The following is a 24,393-nucleotide window of genomic DNA, read 5'->3' as shown; positions in this document are numbered from 1 at the left end:
CTTGCACCCAATCCGCCCAGACTTCTTGCTTGCCGCTTGCCACCAGGGAGTATTTGGATGCATCCACCTATCTAGACAAGTTGGAAAAACAGGGATATCCCAACTTTTCCCAACATTTCTGGATAAGTGGGACAGCTCAATCATATACTTATTTTGTCATTATCTAGGGTTGCAAACGGATCTACTATGACATCTGATACAAATCTGTTTTCCATATTTAGATCCTTTAAGTTCAGATTCGAATGCACATTTATATTGGTAATCAGATTATCCCACATTTAGATCAGATTCAGATCAGTACTTTAGGTCAAGTCTAATCCAGATTTGGATTAAAATCTAACCCAATTTCAGTTTTTACACCAAAACTTGTTTTAATCTTTTTCACCAGATCCAGTATTACTACATATATTTTGGATTCAAATTCAATCCGGCCTCATCAGATATGCTCTCCGATTCAGACCTACTGTATGCATTTCAGACTCAAATGTGGATCTGTCATAATGCTGCCCGTATCTGATCCGTTTGCACCCCTAAGTTTTTACCTCATTAGGGATGTCAACAGATTGAATTTTATCCGATATCCAACAGAATTTGTCTCTGTTTAGTCTGATTCAGGAAGCCAAAACCATATCGAACTATAATCAAACTCTGACACGGTTTTGAATTTCACTTTTGAATGCATATCCATATCTGGTTAGATGTAAATTTTTGGATTTGGTATGACCCCTTCTCCATCCAAATCCGTATCTGACTCCGATTAGCCAATATCTGGTTATTAGAATATGCTATTAACCCATATCCAACCCAAATCCAAACCATTTACATCCCTAAACCCCAATGACTATTTGGTAAGTTTTGTTTAAGTGTGGGACGCCCATATTTTCATTCTTGATGGGTCATGGTTAGGGGTTCCAACGGGTTGGGTTTACCCGGACCCGACCAGTACCAAACCCTATAAGGTCCAGGTATTGTGATAAATAAGGCTGGTTCTGGACCCAAATGTCTGATTAATACATGAATCCTGGTATAGTTTGTGAAATTTTATACCAGACACCGGCGTGACCGGAGTTCCGATTAAGACCCACAAATTTCAATGTAAAAATGATAAAAAATAGTATTTTACCTAGTATGGCCGGTGTCTGGTTCATGTAGTTCTTATCGGGTCCGGGTATGGTTTCTCTTATGGTGGATTCGATTAGACCTGGGTCTGGACCCGATACCATACCCCAAAATTGGGTCCAGCTCTGGTTCCACCTGGGTCTGACCCGTTGACACCCCCCTAGTCATGGTGCAACAATCTTGCTGTTGGAAGGTCTTCATTGCCTTTATGTGGACATTTTGGAGCGAAGTATGGCATCCATTGTCCATGTAGTACCAGCATGTGCACGCATGTGTCTGTAAATTAGAGGGAGCACTTGAGTCCACGATTTCGTGTCTCATTTACGTAGGGAAGGAAACCAATAACCAACACATAAATGTCTCAAACCTATCAGACCATTGGCATCATTCACTCAAATTTACTTAAATTCTAACAAGGACACAAGATAACTTTTACATGAACTACTGGTTTATGATTTTCTTGACCAAGTATAAAAAATTCACTCTGTTTTTTTTTTTTGCATGGTAGCTACAGACAAATTGAGGATTGAATGAAAGTCATATGCTAACATTAATATCTGTTTTTTTTTTTTCTTGGAACTAAGGGTCATTTTATAGTGGTACAGTTGCTTTCGGCTCTTATTTGAAAACTATATATAGGTGGGGAGGTAGAGAACAAGGAATGCATCAATACCAACTTCCTCTTCTTCAAAAACTTCTTCTTGTTCTCTTCTCTTCTCTTCTCTTTCTCATTCTTCTTGTTCTGTTTGGTATGGCGAGTGTACAAAAGTTTGAAGTTTTCTTGGTAGCACTTTTGCTAATTAGTGCAACAACAATTCAAGGTGAGAAAGTAGTGAATTATATATATAGTTTGAAATTGCGAAGTTTAGTAGATATGTATATACAATTATTCAAATGAGTAACAGATTTTTGTGGTTTGCTGTAGGGATAAGAGTACCCCTGGCCCTGAATGAAGGCAAGGATGGGGAACAATGGGGTGAAAGGAAGGGGTTGGAGGAGTTGAGGACCAAAGAAAAAGAAACAAAAGAAGAACACATAGAACCGGTTGACTTCTCATCAATGGACTATTCCCCTGCAGCAAAAAATTCTCCAATTCATAACTAAGTTTTTGTTCAACAGATGTAATCATTAGGACAACTTTGCATAAAGTTTTTTTTCTTTATATGTGGATTAGAATGTCAAAAGAAATATCCACAAACTCCTTTGTTCAACAGATGCAGTAATTAGGCCTAGGTCTTTTTATGTGAATTAGAATGTCAGAAGGAATACTCCCAAACTCCTCTGTTCAACAGATGTAATCATTAGGACCACTTTGTGTAAACTTGAGTTTTATATGAATTAGAATGTCAAAAGCAATACTCTCAAACTCCTTTAAAAAAAAGCTGTTGCATTGTTCTTGACATCTTGTTGTATGTGCTTTAGAGAGAGAGAGAGAGATGATTTTTAGTAGAAGTGCCATGAAGTTAACAGGGAGGGTGGGGAAACAAGTGTCGATTGCTGAGTGGCTAAGCGCCTTTCAGGGTACTGAGTCCGATGACTAGATTTTATGGTGGTGGTGGTAGTGATTGCTTGGTAAAATGACTACTTGGACGGATTCTTTTAATTTTCAAGGACAAATCTTAAGGCGAGTGAGTGACAATCTTGGCTTAATGGATGGGACACTCCTCCACCCTTGTCACCTGACATATGCTCTTACAGGGACGTGGAAAGGTTTCAACCCCGAGGAACATGTTCTTTGATTGTCAGGTTCATATAAGCACAAGATGACAGTAGCGCAAGAGAATTTACCATTTTTGAATACCAATATTACATCAGAGAAAAATAACTGTCTTTTAGTATCACCAAGCAGACAAAAATGCAATTGCTAGTGTTTATTAAAATGTTAGCTGACGAAATTATCAGCCAGTATAACATAAGGTCTCCTACGAAGTTTTCTGTTTTACTGTATTTACATCAATAAATCATTATCAATTGTGTGTTTTTGCATGAGAGAGGCATGGAACTATGCCAGGTTTAACTTGGTCCAATTAAAGGAATAGGCCTTCTGAATTAAGTTGGGTATGAGCTAGATTGAGAAGTCAAAAGCTAATAAAAAGAATTATGTATACAACTAACTTGGACATTGCTCATCTTCGTTGACTCCTTATTTCAGTGTATTATCTTCTACGTAGACTTTGTATATCGTGGACAACTTGATTAAAATTCAGATAACGACTTCTGTTAGCAGTTGTTTTGTTTGTTATCTGCAACTTGAATTCAGTGTCAAAGAATGAAGAGGATAAATTCTTTAATTTCGGTTTGTATATATGAAAGGTCTCTCTCTCTCTCTCTCTCTCAATTGAACAAGTGATTGTTCCAATTTAGTTGATATCGTTTTTTCCATTTATTACATGGGGAAACCGATATTGGTGACGCAGGGATGGTTAACCACATGGCACCTCTTACCGGGCCAATTTACTTGTATCATTCAATCATGAACCTATCGACTTCTCATAAAAAAAGACCCATATTGACTTAAGAATTCCAATGTCAGACATGATACTTTGCCTTGTTTGTTTGTTAGAGAGAGAGAGAGAGAGAGATGTGCTTCTCCCCAACATCCAGGGGCGTAGCTAGGATTCATGTGAGGGGAGGGCAAACAGGGGTGTAGCAAAAAAAAAATGGTGTGATAGTCTGGGGTTCGAGGGCAGCGCCCCCGGATTTTTTTTTTTTGAGATAAAATAAAAAATGGCTACAATTATTAATAAAAATCTATTTCATATGGACAAATCAAACTATTTGCTGCAGTCAGGGCTGGGCTAGGACTGGGCTTTAAAAAAAAAAATTAACTGGACCGGGAGGCAGGACTGGGCTACCCCCCCCCCCCCAGCTCCGCCTATGCCAACATCCCAAGAGAGAGAGAGAGAGAGAGGGGCTTCTCCCCAACATCCCAAACACTTGGTGATGAGAGAGAGAGAGAGAGAGGTGCTTCTCCCCAACATCCCAAAGTGATTAATGTGTCAAATTTGTTCGCATGGACCGAATCCACCTGCTCTAGCAGTTTCTTCTGCCCAACACCTCAACATAACTTGGACCCTTGTCGAGCCTGATAGAACCATTGAACCGAATAGGTTATGGACTAAGCATACATGACAATGTGCAGTTGTGCACCCTGGTCCCTCTCGTCTATAAGCCCCCTACTCGAGTGGGTTCGAGCCCACAAGGAGCCCCCATGACACAATGAACTCAGTTCATGTTGAATTTACTCATCAAAATCGAGCCTAGAGCATTAAAATCAAGGGGGGGCACAAGCATGTGAAGTTTGGACCACCATGTTCCTCGTTATAAAGAAACAAGAAAGGGATGTGAATGAAGGTGTTGGCTTCGTAGTTGACATTGATCTCAACGCTTGGTTCAGGGGACATGGCCAATTTGAGTAAGTTGGGCAATGAATAGTGTCCTAGTTCCATGTGGTGGAAAAACTTTTATATATCAAATCGTTGGAGGTTACTATGAGCTATTAAGGATGAACAAAACGTCCACGCCTTTGCATTTCCATTTAAATGTAGACTTCGGATCGTGGCCAAAAAGGGTTCCTAATATGATGCAAACATTAGAATGGGAAATGTCTTTGATCTTATTTTATGGCTGGAATTTTAACATCCTCATGGAACTCGAACCAGACAGTGTATCGATCTCGCCCATCCCTTCCCATCCATGTTGCTTTCGAGTCTGCTCGGTCTCCGTCTTAGTCAAGTCTTTTATGCCCGAGTTTCAGATAGTTTGGACCTATCAAGTGAGTTTAGTAGTTGGTCAAGTTAACTAGCTGTAGATCCATTAGGAAGCCAGTCCTTTATATCCAATCAAGTAGCATACCCCCTATAGAGTCAATCACTCGACTATAGAACGAGGACGTTTGGATTACATTTGTTGAGACCTTGGAGATGGATTTGATAGTAATGTGCCGTGTCACAATGACACATTTTTGCTTCTGTTTACGGGGACACGACACGTGAACTTAACATGTACAGACTATTTTTTTAACTTGTTTAGTAGCATCTTCAATAATAAATATATTTATTAAAATATAAAAAATACATCTAATCAATAAAAAAAAACTGCCTTGTGTTCTATTTTGCAAAAAAAAAAAAAAAGAGAAAAATTGGAACTCGTGTCAGGAAGACATATCGAGTCATGGTTCTTACCCATGCCTTTGTGGCATGGATAACGAGGCCATGCCTACTGGCTAGTCCCAGGCTGCCTATTTTTTAAAAACCAATGGATTCAATTAGGTTTGGTAAAGAAGCAAATAAGCTTAGGCTGTTAGAATTGGCTCATTTGGTGTGAACCCCTGCTTGTGGTTGGCTCAAGGGCTTGTTAATAACTGAGCCAAGCTCTACAAGTTGATCAAGAAGTTTTGATTAACATGTTTTTTTAAATTTGATTATATATATATATATATAGAGAGAGAGAGGACTGTATCCAAGCCAAGGAAGGTCCAAACCGTTCAAACCCACTTTTAAAAATCAATTTTAGATGTATTTTTTTTTGCAAAATTGAGTTCACGGATGTGATCAACATGATAAAAACCTAAGAACCAGCACTTAGATCAAGTTTTTTTTTATGTGCAACTAGGATTTTATATGTGCTAAACATCAAATGGTTGGAATTTTTGCACTATAGAAAATTGTATTTATGTAATAAAAAACTTAATTCAAGTGTTGGTTCTTAGGTTTTTTATCACTTAGATCACATTCATTGTAAAATCACCAGACGAAAGACGTGGGTGGGGAAAGTTAAAAAACAAAGAGGGATAAGGGGAAGACAGTTCCTCCCATTTGCAGGAACCGCATTCCCCATAATCGCAAGGGGGTGACAATAAACCTCACCCCCCTAGATCGATGGGTGGGGTAGGGTGAGGTTTATCCTCACCCACCGTGAAGACTCTATAAAAAGCCCTCACGATGAGCCCTCCACCCCTCAATACACAGAGAACGAGAGAGAGGTTGAGAAGAAAAAAAAACTGAGAAAGAGTTGCAAAGAGGGGAAAAGAGTTACCAAAGCTTGTCGTTGATAGGTATGCATTATATTCTTTCTCTTTTTTTGGTTGATCAGAGGGCCGACAACCATGGTTGCCAGCGAGTTGCAGGAAAAAAAAACAGACAAGGGTTGTCGACCTTTTTGCCGAGCGCGCACGAGAGAGAGAGATGACCGGCTCTGGTCACCGGCCAGAGAGAGAGAGAGAGAGAGGGTCGACTCTGGTAATTGGCCCCTCTGCAATAGAGAAGAAGAAATCGTAAGGGGTTGTGGCCCTTTCGCCCTTTTCTTTTAATGCCTGACTCGGGTTTAATTCTACATTGCATATTGAAATAAAATCTAAACCTGAATTAAACAAAATTATGGCTGACTAAATAAATTAAAAACTGAAATTAACCTATAACTTGATCATTAACATCGACTACACTAATTAGATAAAACTCAATGATTGAATGAAAGCATAACTCAGAAAAAAAATATTTTAATCTAATCTAAGCAATGAATTAAAAACTTCTGGAATTAAACAAAATAATAATCTAACTGATAAAAGATGATATAGATTAAATCTAATTTATTCGGCTGAATTAAAATTAATAAAAACAAGAAATAAAACACTAATCTATTTTCTATCAATTTTCCTAATCTAACAAATAACTAACTAAAAGCTAATTTAATATTAATGAAGGCTTAAATGCATGCGTTGAACAATAACTAAATAACCTAGAACTGGGTTTAAATAAAAAAAAAATTCTATTTGACACAATTAAAGAAGATTCAGAAAAAATGAAAAAAAAACTAAATCGGCTAATAATAAAAAAACTAATTAATTGATCTAGTAAATACCGAGTATTAGAAACTTAATCTAGACTAAATCTAACCTAGATCTAACATAAACTGAATTAAAAATCACTCAAATATCAGAAAATGCTAGGCTTAATCTATCGATTTGAATAAAATAATATTATTCTATACAAAAATCAAGAAAATTGGCTAAACTAAATTAATCTATTTTTATTTTTTATATTTTCATATGATAAAAATAGAACTAATCTAAACTAGATGTAATGAATATGTAATGATATGATGAACTCGTGCAATGATATGATGAACTACATGCATAAACTAAAACTATGAAACTAGGGAGAGGTGGGAGAGAAAAGCGTACCTTCTAATTCCTTTTCGATGAAGGGGTTGAGAAAAAGAAAGTGGTCTTACCTTTCGGGTTGCACGTACCTCCGATGATAGGGACAAGAACAAGCCGACAATAGCAGGAATTACAAGCAAGATGAAACAAGAGGGAAAGGAAGAATCGAGTGAGGAACCGACCAAGAGTAAACAGAAAAAGAGAAGAGGGGGAGGGAGACAGAGACATGCATTTTCTTTGAAGGCACAAACGTGTTCTATGACTGAAAATAAGGTTTTTATACTAGTTAGTTAGGTCGAAACATGATTTTCTAAACACTCCATTAAATTTTCTTGTATTTCAAATAGGCTCCTCTAGAAAAACATATTTATCAAAAATACACTCTTAAATAAAATAAAATATTAGTTAAACACCTCTAAACTAATTAGACTAATAATTGAACAATTCTAAACTAAACAAACACTGGAAAACATAGAAAGAGCTTGAAATATGCGAATTTTCTTTTATTTTTAATTTAAAGCAGTTTCTCAAAAACATTGATAAGAATGAGTTTTAATTCAGTTTTTCACTAGATCATGTATAAAATAGTATGAATAAAATGCAAAATATTATGCATGATCAGAAGCATAAAAAAATACAAAGCTCGGTTCCCCTTTTTTTCTTTCTTTTTTTTATATTTTTATTTTTAATTTTAGCTTTAGTTTTTTCTTTTTTTTTCTTTTCTCTCGCTTCCTAGGTCACTTTCGGTTTGCTTCCTATATTGCTTTCAAGATGATTCCTGGTTCGCTCATCCCACGCTTTTCATTTCTTAAAATTTTGAAAGTGCCTTGCTTCCCGCTTCTACTTCTTGAATCGTTTTCTGCTCCCGCATCCTCAACTAGCAAGTCTGGGTTGGACCACAGTGGTAGTGATATAGGCAAATCAAGCTTAGGCTCAAATTTTAGGCCAAATTCAATGGTATCTTTGGCTGTGTATATCAGGCAACATGGCTTGGTGCCCACCTTACATAGAAGGTTCCATGTCATGGTAGGGCATCCCTGCAGATGCACGGATTGGCATGACTGAAAGTCTATAGAGCTGATGGGTTTTGCTGGCAGTAGGGCTATCAACGGGTTGGGTACCCAACCGGTCATGGTATACCCGAACCGTTCAAAATATGTAACAAAGTGTCGGGTTTGGGTTTTGTCCGGTCACAAAAATGAAATCTCAAACCAGAATCCATATATTTTCAGAGGTTTACTTTTACTTAAAATACATTTAAAACACTAGGGGACCATGTCAGATACCCGATAAAAAAATAGGGTCAGATCGGGTACCAAGCAAAAATGATAACCTAAACTCGGCCTGCATATTATAGGAGTTGGGTTCAGGTTGACCTAAATATTATTTGGGTTAGCATTTTTTAAGCTCATACTCAGAAATTTTAGGTTCGGATCGGGTTAGATCCCTGGTACAAACCCGATCTGTTGACAGCCCTAACACTCACTCTACTTTGTAATTTATTCTTTACTTTAATTTGTCACATACTATTTGTTGTATGGTAGTGGATTGCCTAAGACTCTGACCTGGAACTAGTTAGGGATAGTAGATAATCTCCTTATTTTTCATTGGGAGAAAAGGACCCCTCCACAAACCATGCTTGCATTTTTTTTATTGGACACGACTTTCTTTTTGTATGCATCGAAACTAAGTTTTGGTTGCATTCAAATAAGATTTGGAATCTCGTGCAGACGTGAGAACAAATCTCACTTGGACAGCTAACCAAACATGTAATTTAGAATCTCATGAACATGAGAGAATAAATCTCATTTGCAAAGCTAACCAAACATGTGATTTGAAATCTCATACAAATAAAAAATAAAATGTCATTTGGGGCATGTTTGATTCGGCCAAATGAGAATCACTCTCTCATTTGCACGAGAGTGTGATTCTCATATTGCTGCATTTTCTCATGGCCAACCAAACATAAGAAAATGGGGCATGTGATTTCGAATAAAACATTATTTGAAATCCTTACAACCCATGAGATTTTGAATTTCATAGGGCTGGGTGTGGTTTTGAATCACATCTCATGGACCCCCTACCATGCAAAAAGGTGAACTCTACCCCAACCTTCTTCTTCTGGGTTGAGGTCAAAGCAGCAGTTCACCTGCTTTCAACTCACCGGAGAAGTATTGTATAAGAACAAAGATGGTTGTCGGAGTTCAGGTAATCAAGTCTCAGGTGATTGATTTCTGTTTTTGTAAAACACAACCAAATATTTTGAAATCACATTTAAAATAAATTTGGTTTGTTGGATTTTAGATCGTCTCGATCCAACCTGGATGTGACCCATATTGACATGGGCACATCAAGGGTCATATATGGGTGTGGCTCTTGAGTTTTAAACGTTACAGTTCATGCTCATTAGGGACTTCCACTAGTGTCCATTATGGATTCATTGTGGACCTCCACCAAATCTCCATATAAATAGGAGAAAACTGTTAGACCCTCAATAAACTCGGCATGCCAGCGCACGCGGCATGCGCGGCGGACGCGGTGCGTATCATGCGCGGCGCACGACATGCGAGGCATGTGCGGTGCGCGCGGCATGCGTGGCATGAGTAGCGCGTAGCGAGCGCGGCGTGCATAACACAGACTATGAGGCGGCATGCAAAATGAGGCGCGACATTCGAACGGTCGGTAGCGTGCAGTGAAGAGGTGCCTGCGCTCGCCAAGAGGTGCGACCCAAGTGACAGTTGGTGGCAATGGGTCAGAAGGCACCTGTGTTCGTAAAGGGGTGCGACCCAAAGGATGCGATGATTGGAGGCATGTCCCTTATAAGTTATAAAGATGTAACGTCTGGGCATTGCAAGGCATGCAAGCCAGACCAGTGAGATTGTATTTTATGTATGAATAATACAAGTATTGGTATTCTTTGCATTCGGCTTGTGTCAAAGAAAGTTTTCCGCTGCTGAAAGGTTGAACGAGGTTGTGGCGATCTTGTGTCGGTGCAAGGCAAATTTCGAAGGTAAAGTTTGAGCTTGTGACAATTGGTATCAGAGTCAGGTTTGCCTATCATGTCGAATAATACAGCGGAAAGGATAAGAATTCTGGAGGAGCGACTAGATGCATGGGGCACTCGGTTGACGCTTTTGGAGACCCGAGTTACTGAACTTGATGTCTGCATGAGATCTTGGGAGGAAAGATTTGAGAAGTCTCACGGGGAGACTTCATTTCTTACCATGATTCAGAATGATGTCAAGTCTATGGGGGATGAAGTATACCTTTTAAAATTGGTGCTACTTAGTAATTCGACAGGCACTCAGATGAGAAAGATCAAAGTGTCAGAACCTAAGGCATTTACGGGTGTGCGTAATGCCAAGGAGTTGGAAAACTTCTTGTGGGATATGGATCATTACTTCAAGAATATCAAGACACCGGACGTTGATAAGGTTGCTATCACCATCATGTACCTGACTGAGGATGCTAAACTTTGGTGGCGCACTTGGTCTCGGGAAACAGGACGTCCAACCATTGCTTCGTGGGAGGACCTTGTTCGGGAAATGAAAGAGCAGTTCTTGCCTAGCAATACAGCATGGGTGACAAGGAATGCTTTGAGGAAGTTGGTTCTGTTTGGGAATACGTCAAGCAATTCTCTTCGCTCATGCTTGATGTCAAGAATATGTCCGAGGAGGACAAACTCTTCAACTTCATGTCTGGGCTGCAGGGTTGGGCTCAGACTGAGTTGAGGAGACAGGGAGTGAAAGATCTCCAGGTGACAGTAGCGGCAGCTTATGCGCTCGTCGACTATAAGGTGGCATCATCTGGTTCGAATGACCAAGATGTCAAGGGCAAGTCCAAGAGAAATGGCAAAGATAAGGGCAAGTTTGAAAAGAAGCCCAAAGAAGATGCGGGTTTTAAAAAGACGGATAAAGGCGGGAAGAAGACTTCTGGCTACTACATCTGTGAAGGGCCTCATTTTGCGTGGGACTGCCCAAAAAAAGAAAAACTAAATGCTTTGGTAGGTGAGGAAGGACCCACAAAGCAAGTCCATGTGAATCCTCTCCAACTTCTCAATACGTTGAGAAAGGAGATTGTGCAGAATGAGTTAATCTATGTGGAGGCAAAGATAACCAGTAAAGGCTATGGTCGATACTGGGGTGACCCATAACTTCATTTCTGCAGAAGATGTGAAGACGTTCGGCTTGCCGTTGTCCAAGGACGGAAGACGAGTGAAGGCAGTTAACCACAAGGCATTGCATATTGGTGGCATTGCCCATGTCCAACTGCAAGTTGGGGAATGGGTTGGTAGTTGCAGTCTGATGGCAATGCAACAGGGCGACTTCCAGGTTATACTGGGGATGAAATTCTTGGCAAGAAATGTGGTCATTGTTATGCCGCATCTAAAGAGCATCCTCATCACAGTGACGGGGGTGCCTTGTTTCGTTCGGGGCTTGGAAGAAAATTCATTTGTGGGCTTTTTGTCGGCTTTACAACTTAGGGATGAAATTCAAAAAGGACTTCCTACCTATGTTGCAACCTTGATAGAAGATGGTGGATCGAATAGTGTGGAACAATCAGAAGAAGTGAACGATATTCTGCGGGACTATGCGGATGTGATGCAGGATGAGTTGCCAAAGAAGCTCCCCAAGAAGCGAGATATTGATCACTCGATTGATCTGATTCTAGGGGCACTTCCACCATCTCAGATGCATTACAAGATGCCTCCTCCACATTTGGTTGAGTTGCGGCGGCAACTTGATCAGTTGCTAGATTCTGGATTGCTAAGGCCAAGAAAGGCACTGTATGGGACGTCTGTGCTGTTCCAAAAAAAGCAAGATGGATCCCTTTGAATGTGCGTGGATTACCGTGCTCTCAATAAGGTAACCATCAAAAATAAGTATCTGGTGTCTAACGTTGAAGATTTGTTTGATCGCTTGGGGAAGACACTGTACTTTTCAAAGATGAATTTGCAGTCAGGATATTATCAAGTCAGGATAGCCGAGGGTGATGAACCAAAGACTACCTGTGTGACTCGGTATGGATCTTTTGAGTTCCTTGTCATGCCTTTTGGGCTAACAAATGCTCCCGCAACTTTCTGCACTCTAATGAACAATGTCTTTCGGGAGTACCTTGATTTGTTCGTAGTAGTGTATCTTGATGATATTGTGGTTTATAGCCAATCTCTTGAGGAGCATAAGATGCACTTGAAAATGGTTCTTACCAAACTGCAGGAGAATGAACTCTATCTCAAGCGGGAGAAATGTGAGTTTGCAAGGAAGGAAATTCACTTCCTTGGGCACATTATCGGCGAAGGCACAGTAAAGTTGGATCCACGAAAGATTCAGGCCATTACGGACTGGCCAGAACCAAAGAAGGTCTTGGAGTGCGGTCGTTCCTTGGCCTTACGAACTACTATCGTAAGTTAATGAAGAGTTGCTCTAAAAAGACGGCGGCACTTACTGAGTTGCTCAGAAAAGACAAGACCTGGGATTGGTCTGCTGAATGCCAAGAGGCATTCACTAAGTTGGAGAGGGTGGTAACATCAGAACCCATCCTTTGTCTGCCGGATTTGGGGAAGGCATTTGAAGTCTATACTGATGCATCATACTTTGCAATAGGAGGAGTGTTGGTCCAGGAGGGACACCCAGTTGCCTTTGAAAGTCGGAAACTCAATGATACAGAGAGGAGGTACTCTGTTCATGAGAAGGAGATGACAGCGGTGGTACATTGCCTACGAACATGTAAGCACTACTTGTTGGGCTCCAAGTTCATAGTTCGGACAGACAATGTTGCTACAAGTTGCTTTGCGACTCAAAAGAAGTTGACGCCTAAACAGGCTAGATGGCAAGACTTCTTAGCAGAGTTTGACTTTGAGTTGCAGTATAAGCCAGGGAAAGAAAACTTGGTTGCTGATGCCTTAAGTCGCAAGGAAAAACCTGAGGTGGTTGTTGTTTCAATCACGCAAGTATCTGGAAATGTCTTGCAGAGTTTAAAGGAAGAGACTCAAAAGGATCCAGCCACTATCCGCTTGTTGAAGCAAGTGGAAGAGGGTGTGACAAGGCAGTTTTGGATAGAGGATGATGTTCTCTATGCTAAAGGAAGGCGACCCTATGTGCCTAAGGGTGGCGGCTTGCGTAAGTTGTTACTAAAGGAGGCACATGATACCCCATGGGTGGGGCATCCCGGACAGGAGCGCACGATAGCTCTCCTATCATCCAGTTATTACTGGTCGAGGATGGAAGAAGACATTGACTTATATGTCAGAACTTGTCTTGTATGCCAGCAAGACGAAGAGGAAAAAGGTTGTTGGGTTGCTGGAGCCCCTACCAACGCCGACCAGACCATGGGAAAGCATATTGATGGATTTCATCTCTGGATTGCCCAAGGTGGAAGGATTTACATCGATTATGGTCGTGGTGGACTGGTTTTCAAAGTATGCAACGTTCATTCCTGCTCCAATGGAATGCACAACAGAGATTACTGCACAATTGTTTTTGAAACATATTGTGAAGTATTGGGGATTGCCGCTGAACATTGTGAGTGATCGTGAAGTACGATTCACATGAAAGTTTTGGACCACCTTGTTCGAGTTGATGGGCTCTACGCTTAACTTCTCGACAAGCAATCATCCACAAACAGTGGTCAGACAGAACGCGTCAATGCTCTGTTGGAGGAATATCTCAGACATTACGTGTTGGCCAGCCAGCAAAACTAGGTGGATTTGCTGGATATTGCTCAATTCTGCTACAATCTGCAACAGACCTCGACGACGGGTCAGAGTCCCTTTGAGTTGGCAATGGGGCAACAACCCTTCACTCCACATGAGGTAGTGAAGCAGAAAGACCAAGGTCGTTATCCTGCGACATACCGGTTTGCAAGAACGCGACATGAGAGGATAGAAGAGTCACATGATTGTTTGGAAAGAGCCAAGCGGCATATGAAAAAGTGGGTAGATGAGAGGCGTCGACCACTTGAGTTTCAAGTTGGGGAATGAGTATGGCTGAAACTCACTCCCCAGATTTGGAAAAAGATCCTAAGAAAGACGGCACACAAGGGGCTCATTCCTTAGTATGACAGACCTTTTAAGGTAACCAAATGGATTAGACGCTCGGCTTACAGGCTGGAACTTCAAGAAAGGATTAAGTTACATTCAGTGTTCAACGTTAGTTTTCTCAAGGAGTATCATGAAGACTTGGAAGAACCCTCGCGGATGGTGTCACAGCGTGCTCCACAAAATATACGAACATAGTTTTAGAAGCAAGCTGAGTTCATCTTGGACCGAAGGATGGAGAGCCAAAGCAAGAAGAACTGGAGAACCTACTTCCTAGTCAAATGGAAATGATTGCCGATAGAGGAAGCAACGTGGGAGAAGGACACTACTTTATGACAATTTGAGGATTTGATCCAAGCCTACTTAAAGAAGATGAATCTGACGAGGACGTCAGATTCATCTTGTGGGGAAGGCCTGTTAGACCCTCAATAAACTGGGCGCGACATGCATGGCGTGCAGCGCACGCAGCATGCGCGGTGCACGCGTCATGTGTGGTGCACGCAGCGCGCGACATGTGTGATGCGCGCGGTGTGTGCGGCATGTGCAGTGCGTAGCGAGCGTGCCGTGTATAACGCAAACTACGAGGCAGTATGCGAAATGAGGCACGACATTTGAACGGTTGGTAGCGTGCGGTGAGGAGGCACCTGCGCTCGCCAAGAGGTGCGGCCCAAGTGACAGTTGGTGAAAATGGATCAGAAGGCACCTGTGTTCGTAAAGGGGTGCGACCCAAAGGATGCGATGATTGAAGGCATGTTCCTTGCAAGTTATAACTTTTGGGCATTGCAAGGCATGCAAGCCAGACCAGTGAGATTGTATTTTATGTGTGAATAATACAAGTGTTGGTATTCTTTGCATTTGACTTGTGTCAAAGAATGTCTTCCATTGCTGAAAGGCTGAACGAGGTCGTGGTGATCTTGTGCCGGCGCAAGGCAAATTTCGAAGGTGAAATTTGAGCTTGTGACAATTGGTATCAGAGCTAGGTTTGCCTATCATGTCAGATAGTACAGCGGAAAGGATAGGAATCCTGAAGGGCTAAAGCAAGAAGAATCAGACGACCTACTTCCTAGTCAAATGGAAAGGACTGCCGATAGAGGAAGCAACGTGGGTGAAGGACACTACTTTATGGCAATTTGAGGATTTGATCCAAGCCTACTTAAAGAAGATAAACCCGACGAGGACGTCGAATTCATCTGGTGGGGAAGGCCTGTTAGACCCTCAATAAACTGGGCATGGCATGCACGGCGTGCAACGCACGTGGCATGCACGACGCGCGTGGCATGCGTCGCACACGCAGCGCATAGCGAGCGTGGCGTGCATAATGCAGACTACGAGGCAGCATGCGAAATGAGGCACGACATTCGAACGGTTGGTAGCGTGCGGTGAGGAGGCGCCTGCTCTCGTCAAGAGGTGCGATCCAAGTGATAGTTGGTGGCAATGGGTCAGAAGGCACCTGTGTTCGTAAAGGGGTGTGACCCAAAGGATGCGATGATTGGAGGCATGTCCCTTGTAAGTTATAAAAATGTAACGTCTGGGCATTGCAAGGCATGCTAGGCAAATCAGTGAGATTGTATTTTATGTGTGAATAATACAAGTGTTGGTATTCTTTGCATTCGGCTTGTGTCAAAGAAAGTCTTCCATTGCTGAAAGGCTGAACGAGGTTGTGGCGATCTTGTGTCGGCGCAAGACAAATTTCGAAGGTGAAGTTTGAGCTTGTGACAACCAATTGTATTATTTGACATGATAGGCAAACTTGGCTCTGATACCAATTGTCACAAGTTCAAACTTCACCTTCGAAATTTGCCTTGTGCCGACACAAGATCGCCATGACCTCATTGAGCCTTTCAGTAACAGAAGACTTTCTTTGACACAAGCCGAATGCAAAAAATACCAAAACTTGTATTATTCACACATAAAATACAATCTCACAGATCTGCCTTGCATGCCTTGCAATGCCCAGACATTACATGTTTATAACTTACAAGGAACATGCCTCTAATCATCGCATCCTTTAGGTCGCACCCCTTTACAAACACAGGTGCCTTCTGACCCATTGCCACCAACTGTCACTTGGGTCGCACCTCTTGGCGAGCGCAAGCACCTCCTCGTCGCACACTACCAACCGTTCGAATGTCGTGCCTATTTTCGCATGCTGCCTCGTAGTCTGCATTATGCATGTCGCGCTCGCTACGCGCTGCGCACGCCGCACATGCCGCGCGTCGCGCATGACGCATGCACTACACGTCGTGCATGCCGTGCCCAGTTTATTGAGGGTCTAACAAGCCTTTCCCACCAAATGAATCTGACATCTTCGTCGGGTTCATCTTCTTTAAGTAGGCTTAGATCAAATCCTCAAATTGCCATAAAGTAGTGTCATTCTCCCACGTTGCTTCCTCTATCGGCAGTCCTTTCCATTTGACTAGAAAATAGGTCCTCTGGTTCTTCTTGCTTTGGCCCTCCACCCTTCGGTCCATGATGAACTCAGCTTGCTTTTGAAACTGTGTTCGTATATTTGGTGGAGCACGTTGTGGCACCATCCGTGAGGGTTCTTCCAAGTCTTCATGGTACTCCTTGAGAAAACTAACGTTGAACACTGGATATACCTTAATCCTTTCTAGAAGTTCCAGCCTGTAAGCCGAGCGTACAATCTGTTTGGTTTCCTTAAAAGGTTCGTCATACCGAGGAATGAGTCTCTTATGTGTCGTCTTCCTTAGGATCTTTTTTGAAATCTGGGGAGTGAGTTTCAGCCATACTCTTTCCCCAACTTGGAACTCAAGTGCTTGACGCCTCTCGTCTGCCCACTTTTTCATCTACCGCTTGGCTCTTTCCAAACAATCCTGCGCCTCTTCTATCCTCTCATGCCGCGTTCTTGCGAACCGGTATGCCGCAAGACAGCGACCTTGGTCCTTCTGCTTCACTACCTTATGTGGAGTGAAGGGTTGTTTCCCCGTTGCCAACTCGAAGGGACTCTAACCCATCGTCGAGGCCTGTTGCAGATTGTAGCAGAATTGAGCAATATCCAGCAAATCCACCCGGTTTTGCTGGTTGGCCAACACGTAATGCCTGAGACATTCCTCCAACAGAGCATTGACGTGTTTCGTCTGACCATCTGTTTGTGGATGATTGCTTGTCGAGAAGTTAAGAGTAGAGCCCATCTCGAACAAGGTGGTCCAAAAATTCCCTGTGAATCGTATGTCACTATCACTCACAATGTTCAACGACAATCCCCAATACTTCACAATTTGTTTTAAAAACAATTGTGCAGTAATCTCCACTGTGCATTCCTTTGGAGCAGGAATGAACGTTGCATACTTTGAAAACATGTCCACCACGACCATAATCGATGTAAACCCTTTCACCTTAGGAAATCTAGAGATGAAATCCATCGATATGCTTTCCCATGGTTTGGTCGGCGTTGGTAGGGGCTTCAGCAACCCAACAACCTTTTTCCTCTCTGTCTTGTCTTTCTGGCATACAAGACAAGTTCTGACATATAAGTCAATGTCTTCTTTCATCCTCGGTTAGTAATAACTGGATGATAGGAGAACCATCGTGTGCTCCTGTCCGGGATGCCCCGCCCATGGGGTATCATGTGTCTCCTTTAGTAACAACTTACGCAAGCCGCCACCGTTAAGCACCTAGGGTCACATTTCTTTAGCATTGAGAACACCATCCCTTATCCAAAACTGCCTTGTCACCCCCTCTTCCACTTGCTTCAACAAGCGGATAGTGACTGGATCCTTTTGAGTCTCTTCCTTTAAACTCTGTAAAATATCTCCCGATACTTGCGTGATTGAAGCAACAACCACCTCAGGTTCCTCCTTGCGGCTTAAGGCATCATTTTCTTTCTCTATACTGCAACTCAAAGTCAAACTCTGCTAAAAAGTCTTGCCATCTAGCCTGTTTAGGCGTCAACTTTTTTTGAGTCGCAAAACAACTTGTAGCAATATTGTCTGTCCGAACTATGAACTTGGAGCCCAACAAGTAGTGCCTCCATGTTCGTAGGCAATCTACCACCATTGTCATTTCCTTCTCATGAACAAAGTACCTCCTCTCTGTATCATTGAGTTTCCGACTTTCAAAGGCAGCTGGGTGTCCCTCCTGGACCAACACCCCTCCTATTGCAAAGTCTGATGCATCAGTATGGACTTCAAATGTCTTCCCAAAATCCGGCAGACAAAGGATGGGTTCTGATGTTACCACCCTCTTCAACTTAGTGAATGCCTCTTGGCATTCAGCAGACTAATCACAGGTCTTGTTTTTTTTTGAGCAACTCAGTAAGTGCCACTGTCTTTTTAGAGTAACTCTTCATTAACTTACGATAGTAGTTCGTAAGGCCAATGAACGACCGCAGCTCCGAGACCTTCTTTGGTTCTGGCCAGTCCGTAATGGCCTGAATCTTCAGTGGATCCATCTTTATTGTACCTTCTCCGATAATGTGCCCAAGGAAGTGAATTTCCTTCCTTGCAAACTCACATTTCTTCCGCTTGAGATAGAGTTCATTCTCCCGCAGTTTGGTCAGAACCATTTTCAAGTGCATCTTATGCTCCTCAAGAGATTGGCTATAAACTACAATATCATCAATAAACACTACTACGAATAAATCAAGGTACTCCCAAAAGACATTGTTCATTAGAGTGAAGAAAGTTGCAGGAGCATTTGTTAGCCCAAAAGGCATTACAAGGAACTCAAAAGATCCATACCGAGTCACACAGGTAGTCTTTGGTTCATCACCCTCGGCTATTCTGACTTGATAATATCCTGACCGCAAATCCATCTTTGAAAAGTATTGTGCCTTCCCCAAGCGATCAAACAAATCTTCAACGTTTGGCACCAGATACTTATTTTTGATGGTTACCTTATTGAGAGCACGGTAATCCACGCACATTCGAAGGGATCCATCTTGCTTTTTCTGGAACAACACCGGCGGCCCATACGGTGCCTTGATTGGCCTTAGCAATCCAGAATCTAGCAACTGATCAAGTTGCCGCCGCAACTCAACCAAATGTAGAGGAGGTATCTTGTAAGGCATCTGAGATGGTGGAAGTGCCCCTGGAACCAGATCAATCGAGTGATCAATATCTCGCTTCTTGGGGAGCTTTTTTGGCAACTCATCCCGCATCACATCTGCATAGTCCCGCAGAATAACGTTCACTTCTCCTGATTGTTCCACACTATTTGATCCACCATCTTCTATCAAGGTTGCAACATAGGTAGGAAGCCTTTTTCGGATTCCATCCCTAAGTTGTAAAGCCGACACCAAGCCCACAAATGAATTTTCTTTCAAGCCTCGAATGAAACAAGGCACCCCCGTCCCTGTGATGATGATGCTCTTTAGATGAGGCATTACAATGACCACATTCCTTGCCAAGAATTTTATCCCCAGTATAACCTGGAAGTCGTCCAATTGCATTGCCATCAGACTGCAACTGCCAACCCATTCCCCAACTTGCAGTTGGACATGGGCAATGCCACCGATATGCAATGCCTTGTGGTTAACTGCCTTCACTCGACTTCTGTCCTTGGACAACGACAAGCCGAACGTCTTCACCTCTTCTGCAGAAATGAAGTTATGGGTCGCCCCAGTATTGACCATAGTCTTTACTGGTTTTTCATTAATCTTTGCCTCCACATAGATTAACTCATTTCGCACAATCTCCTTTCTCAACGTATTAAGAAGTTGGAGAGGATTCACATGGACATGCTTTGTGAGTCCTTCCTCACCCACCAAAGCATTTAGTTTTTCTTTCTTTGGGTAGTCCCGCGCAAAATGAGGCCCTTCACAGATGTAGCAGCCAAAAGTCTTCTTTTCGCCTTTATCCGTCTTTTTAAAACCCGCATCTTTTTTGGGCTTCTTTTCAAACTTGCCCTTACCTTTGCCATTTCTCTTGGACTTGCCCTTGACATCTTGGTCATTCGAACCAGATGATGCCACCTTGTAGTCGACGAGCGCATAAGCCGCTGCTACTGCCGCCTGAAGATCTTTCACTCTCTGTCTCCTCAACTCAGTTTGAGCCCAACCCTGCAGCCCAGACATGAAGTTGAAGAGTTTGTCCTCCTCAGACATATTCTTGACATCAAGCATGAGCGAAGAGAATTGCTTGACGTATTTTCGAACAGAACCAACCTGCTTCAAGTTCCTCAAAGCATTCCTTGCCACCCATGTTGTATTGCTAGGCAAAAACTGCTCTTTCATTTCTCGAACAAGGTCCCCCCACGAAGCAATGGTTGGACGTTCAGTTTCCTCAAACCGAGTGCGCCACCAAAGTTTAGCATCCTCAGTCAGGTACATGCTGGTGATAGCAACCTTATCAGCGTCCGGTGTCTTGATATTCTTGAAGTAATGGTCCATATCCCACAAGAAGTTTTCCAACTCCTTGGCATTGCGCACACCCGTAAATGCCTTAGGTTCTGACACTTTGATCTTTCTTATCTCAGTGCCTGCCGAATTACTAAGTAGCACCAATTTTAAAAGGCATACTTCGTCCCCCATAGACTTGACATTATTATGAATCATGGTAAGAAATGAAGTCGCCCCGTGAGACTTCTCGAATCTTTCCTCCCAAGATCTCATGAGACATCAAGTTCAGTAACTCGGGTCTCCAAAAACGTCAACCGAGTGCCCCATGCATCCAGTCTCTCCTCCAGGATTCCTATCCTTTCCGATGTATTATTCAACATGATAGGCAAACCTGACTCTGATACCAATTGTCACAAGCTCAAACTTCACCTTCGAAATTTGCCTTGCACCGACACAAGATCGCCACAACCTCGTTCAACCTTTCAGCAGCGGAAGACTTTCTTTGACACAAGCCGAATGCAAAGAATACCAACACTTGTATTATTCATACATAAAATACAATCTCACTGGTCTGGCTTGCATGCCTTGTAATGCCCAGACGTTACATCTTTATAACTTATAAGGGACATGCCTCCAATCAACGCATCCTTTGGGTCGCACCCCTTTACGAACACAGGTGCCTTCTGACCCATTGCCACCAACTGGCACTTGAGTCACACCTCTTGGTGAGCGCAGGTGCCTCCTCGTCGCACGCTACCGACTGTTCGAATGTTGTGCTTCATTTTGCATGCCGCCTTATAGTCTGCGTTATGCACACCGCGCTCACTATGCGCTGCGCACGCCGCGTATGCCGCGTATGCCACGCATGCCGCGTGCTGCGCATGCCGCGTGCGCTGCACGTCGTGCATGCCACGCCCAGTTTATTGAGGGTCTAACAGGCAACCACGGTAGCTTGATGACAACTACCATGAGGGCATACATGGTTGTTGAGTATCACATACATGTGTGATTTCTCTCTCTAGGTTCAAGGGTCCTGCTCACCTTTCAACATTCTGGCGTGGGCTCATTGAGGGTGTTGATTGGCTGAGAAGAACGTCGACCACCCCCATCTAGTGAAGTGTCATTTAGATCATCCAAGGTTGTATCCGATAAGTGGCTCTTCTGTGATCTATTTTATGCTAACATGGGTTATGGGCCACATCGCATTTTCGTTGCACACATATTTGAGGTGTGAGTATGTCAGCATCCATGTGGTGCTCGTTGAAAATTTTGTTGGTGTTGTTCTCCCTCATTGAACTTCATTTGGCTTTGAAATGTCGGATGGCGACAGGTAAGCATTGGCCAGTGACCCACTGCTTGTAGGTCGGCAGTAGCTGTTGTCCCCTGCGGAGGTTGGCAGTGGTCACCACCGACAAGTAGGGATGCCAGATACTGGGTTTTTCAGCCAAGGTTTCTGGTGCCCCCTCGAGGTGCTCTACAACCACCATAAGTCGACATATGTTGCCACTGTGATGTCGGACAAGGCCTTCTAGGGCGACAGCTACCAAGGCCGGCCAACAATGGTGGTTGATGATGAGTGTGACTACAAACAACCACAATCAATCACAACTGATTGCAGGGCAGGCTACCATCAACGATCGATGGCCATGGTCGGCGACAGATGTCATTGAAGCTCGATCGTCACTATTAGCAGTAGAGGCCGGCAACAGGTGTCAGCAGTAGACAAATATGGTTGTGAACAACCATAATCAGAGCTGCCAGCCACTCTACTGGCTGCCATGGCCAGCGGATGGCAGTGGACATCGACAACCAATCATCAAAGATTGGTTGTCACCGTCAGCGGTTGAGGTCGGTCGTCGATGGCAGACACTGTTGATAGTGGTTTCAAGTGAAGGGGGGTTCAAACCATACCCGGGCCATTCTCCATTGTCACAACCATCGGTGAATGGCCTAGATTGATAGTGGTTCGCCACCGGTGGCAAGCCGTTGTTAGCGACAACTGGGTTACCCGCCGAAGTCACTGCTAGCGGCGATGGCCATATGGTGAAAGCGTGGGGGTGGAACCCTGATAAACTGAAACCATTCGATTTTTAGGGAGGGTGTTATCAGGTTTTATTGTAGCAGCTACAACCAAACTCGACAGGGTCGTGGACCCAATTCGAACCTGAAATCGATCCTAGGTTCCAAATGGATCGGGTTAGCACCCGATCTTGGCTCGAAAACCCATTAGTGAGTTTCTGAGTGGATCGAGTTTTTACCTGAATCATCAGGATCTGATTCAGACTCGGATCCATTGGCGTGATTGGGTGGATCGGGTTTGTACCTGACCTGATCCAGACCCAGTCCCAATGGAGGGACCGAGTGCATCGAGTATGCGCTCGATCCTGTGAGATTTAGTCTTAGACCCGTTAGAGGTTTCGGGTGGACCGGATCCATGATCGACTATCTCATACCCAAATCTGTTGTGGGTTTCGGGTGGACCAGGTCTGAGTCCGACCCAAAACCTAGAGTCATTGGGGTTTCAGGTGGACCAAGTATGAGTTCAGCCTGGTCTAGGACCCAGACCCATTGGGGTTCCAGGTAGATCGGTTATGATGTTGACCCGTTGAGACTCGATCGAGGACCAATTACTATTCTTAGGTGGACCAGGTCAGTAACCATAGGTCGAATTAGGTCTAGAACCAGACCCTTTAACCCATTAAGGACATAACCAACCCATAAATCAATAGAGTCCTTCTAGGACCAGTTCAGGAGTTTCTGAGATTAGTTATGGGGTTTCTGGAACCAGTTCAGACATTATAAAACTGATTTAGACATTCTGAAAACCAGTTCAGTTTTTTTTAGGACCGGTTCAGTGGTTTCTAAGTCTGGTTCTTGCATTTTGGGATCGGTTCGGTCCTTCTGAGATTAGTTAAATGGTTTATGAGATCAATTCAGACCTCTTGTGAACGCTTCAAGGTTTTTTTTGACTGATTCATTGGTTTGTAAACTTGTTCAAAGTTTTTGTAACTGGTTCATGGTCTTTAAGGACCCGTTTGGGCAGTTTTAAGTCCTCAATCTCGGATATGACTCGTAAATGCATATCTTTGTCATTGATCTCACACTTTTTTGTAACTTTAACACGATATAAGGTATGTTTTATTTTATTTTTTGAGTTATCCATGATTATTTAAGCATAAAATTATGAATGTATGTACTTTATTTATGTTATGACATGCTTTACATGAACTTGCGGTGAAAGATTTTGATCAACTCACTTATGCTTATTACTAAAGTGCTCTGAGTTATGTTGATTCAAGATTCTTCGGACCATGCTAATTCGGTATAGTGATTGTGTGTAACTTATGAAACAATGATTCTACCCAAAGGAAGCTCATTGTATTACAAATTCATACAGGGTGTAATATTTGGTGTGCATACCAACTCATAAAGCATGCTTGTACCAAAATGTACAATGCTGAATTGCCTCTGGTTACATGATCTACTAGTTTCACCAATTGAAGTCAATTTCTTGATAATTGAGGTGCCGAAACAACTTTGATTATTATTGTTTTCATTAAAGTAGAACAATAATGACTCTTATACTTGTCTTAGAAAAGGTAAATAATAAAGGGTCTCATGTTTACTTTTTCAATATGAATCTCGTATAAAGAACTTTTCCACTCATACAGACAATATAACAACTGCTATGAAGGTTGTATATGCGAAGTGAGAGTGCTCAGAATGTTGTTTATATAATGTATTGCTTTTGCAATCATGAGTGACTAAGAATATTCGAGG

The 24,393-nt window shown here is 42.7% G+C and overlaps 1 protein-coding gene across 1 annotated transcript; it reads right to left on the bottom strand.

Moving 5' to 3' along the window:
• Positions 1-16,651: 16,651 nt before the first annotated feature.
• On the bottom strand, positions 16,652-17,122 carry LOC149835293 (uncharacterized). The gene has a single exon (XM_090009558.1). It carries the CDS (start codon positions 17,120-17,122, stop codon positions 16,652-16,654), a length of 471 nt encoding a protein of 156 aa, XP_089865684.1.
• Between the last annotated feature and the right edge of the window lie 7,271 nt (positions 17,123-24,393).

The sequence above is a fragment of the Nuphar pumila genome, chromosome 6, assembly GCF_984573655.1.
Source record: "Nuphar pumila chromosome 6, dmNupPumi1.hap1.1, whole genome shotgun sequence".
NCBI classification, from domain to species: domain Eukaryota; kingdom Viridiplantae; phylum Streptophyta; class Magnoliopsida; order Nymphaeales; family Nymphaeaceae; genus Nuphar; species Nuphar pumila.
Note: the sequence above shows the minus strand (reverse complement) of the source record. Positions and strands in the feature narration are given on the sequence as shown.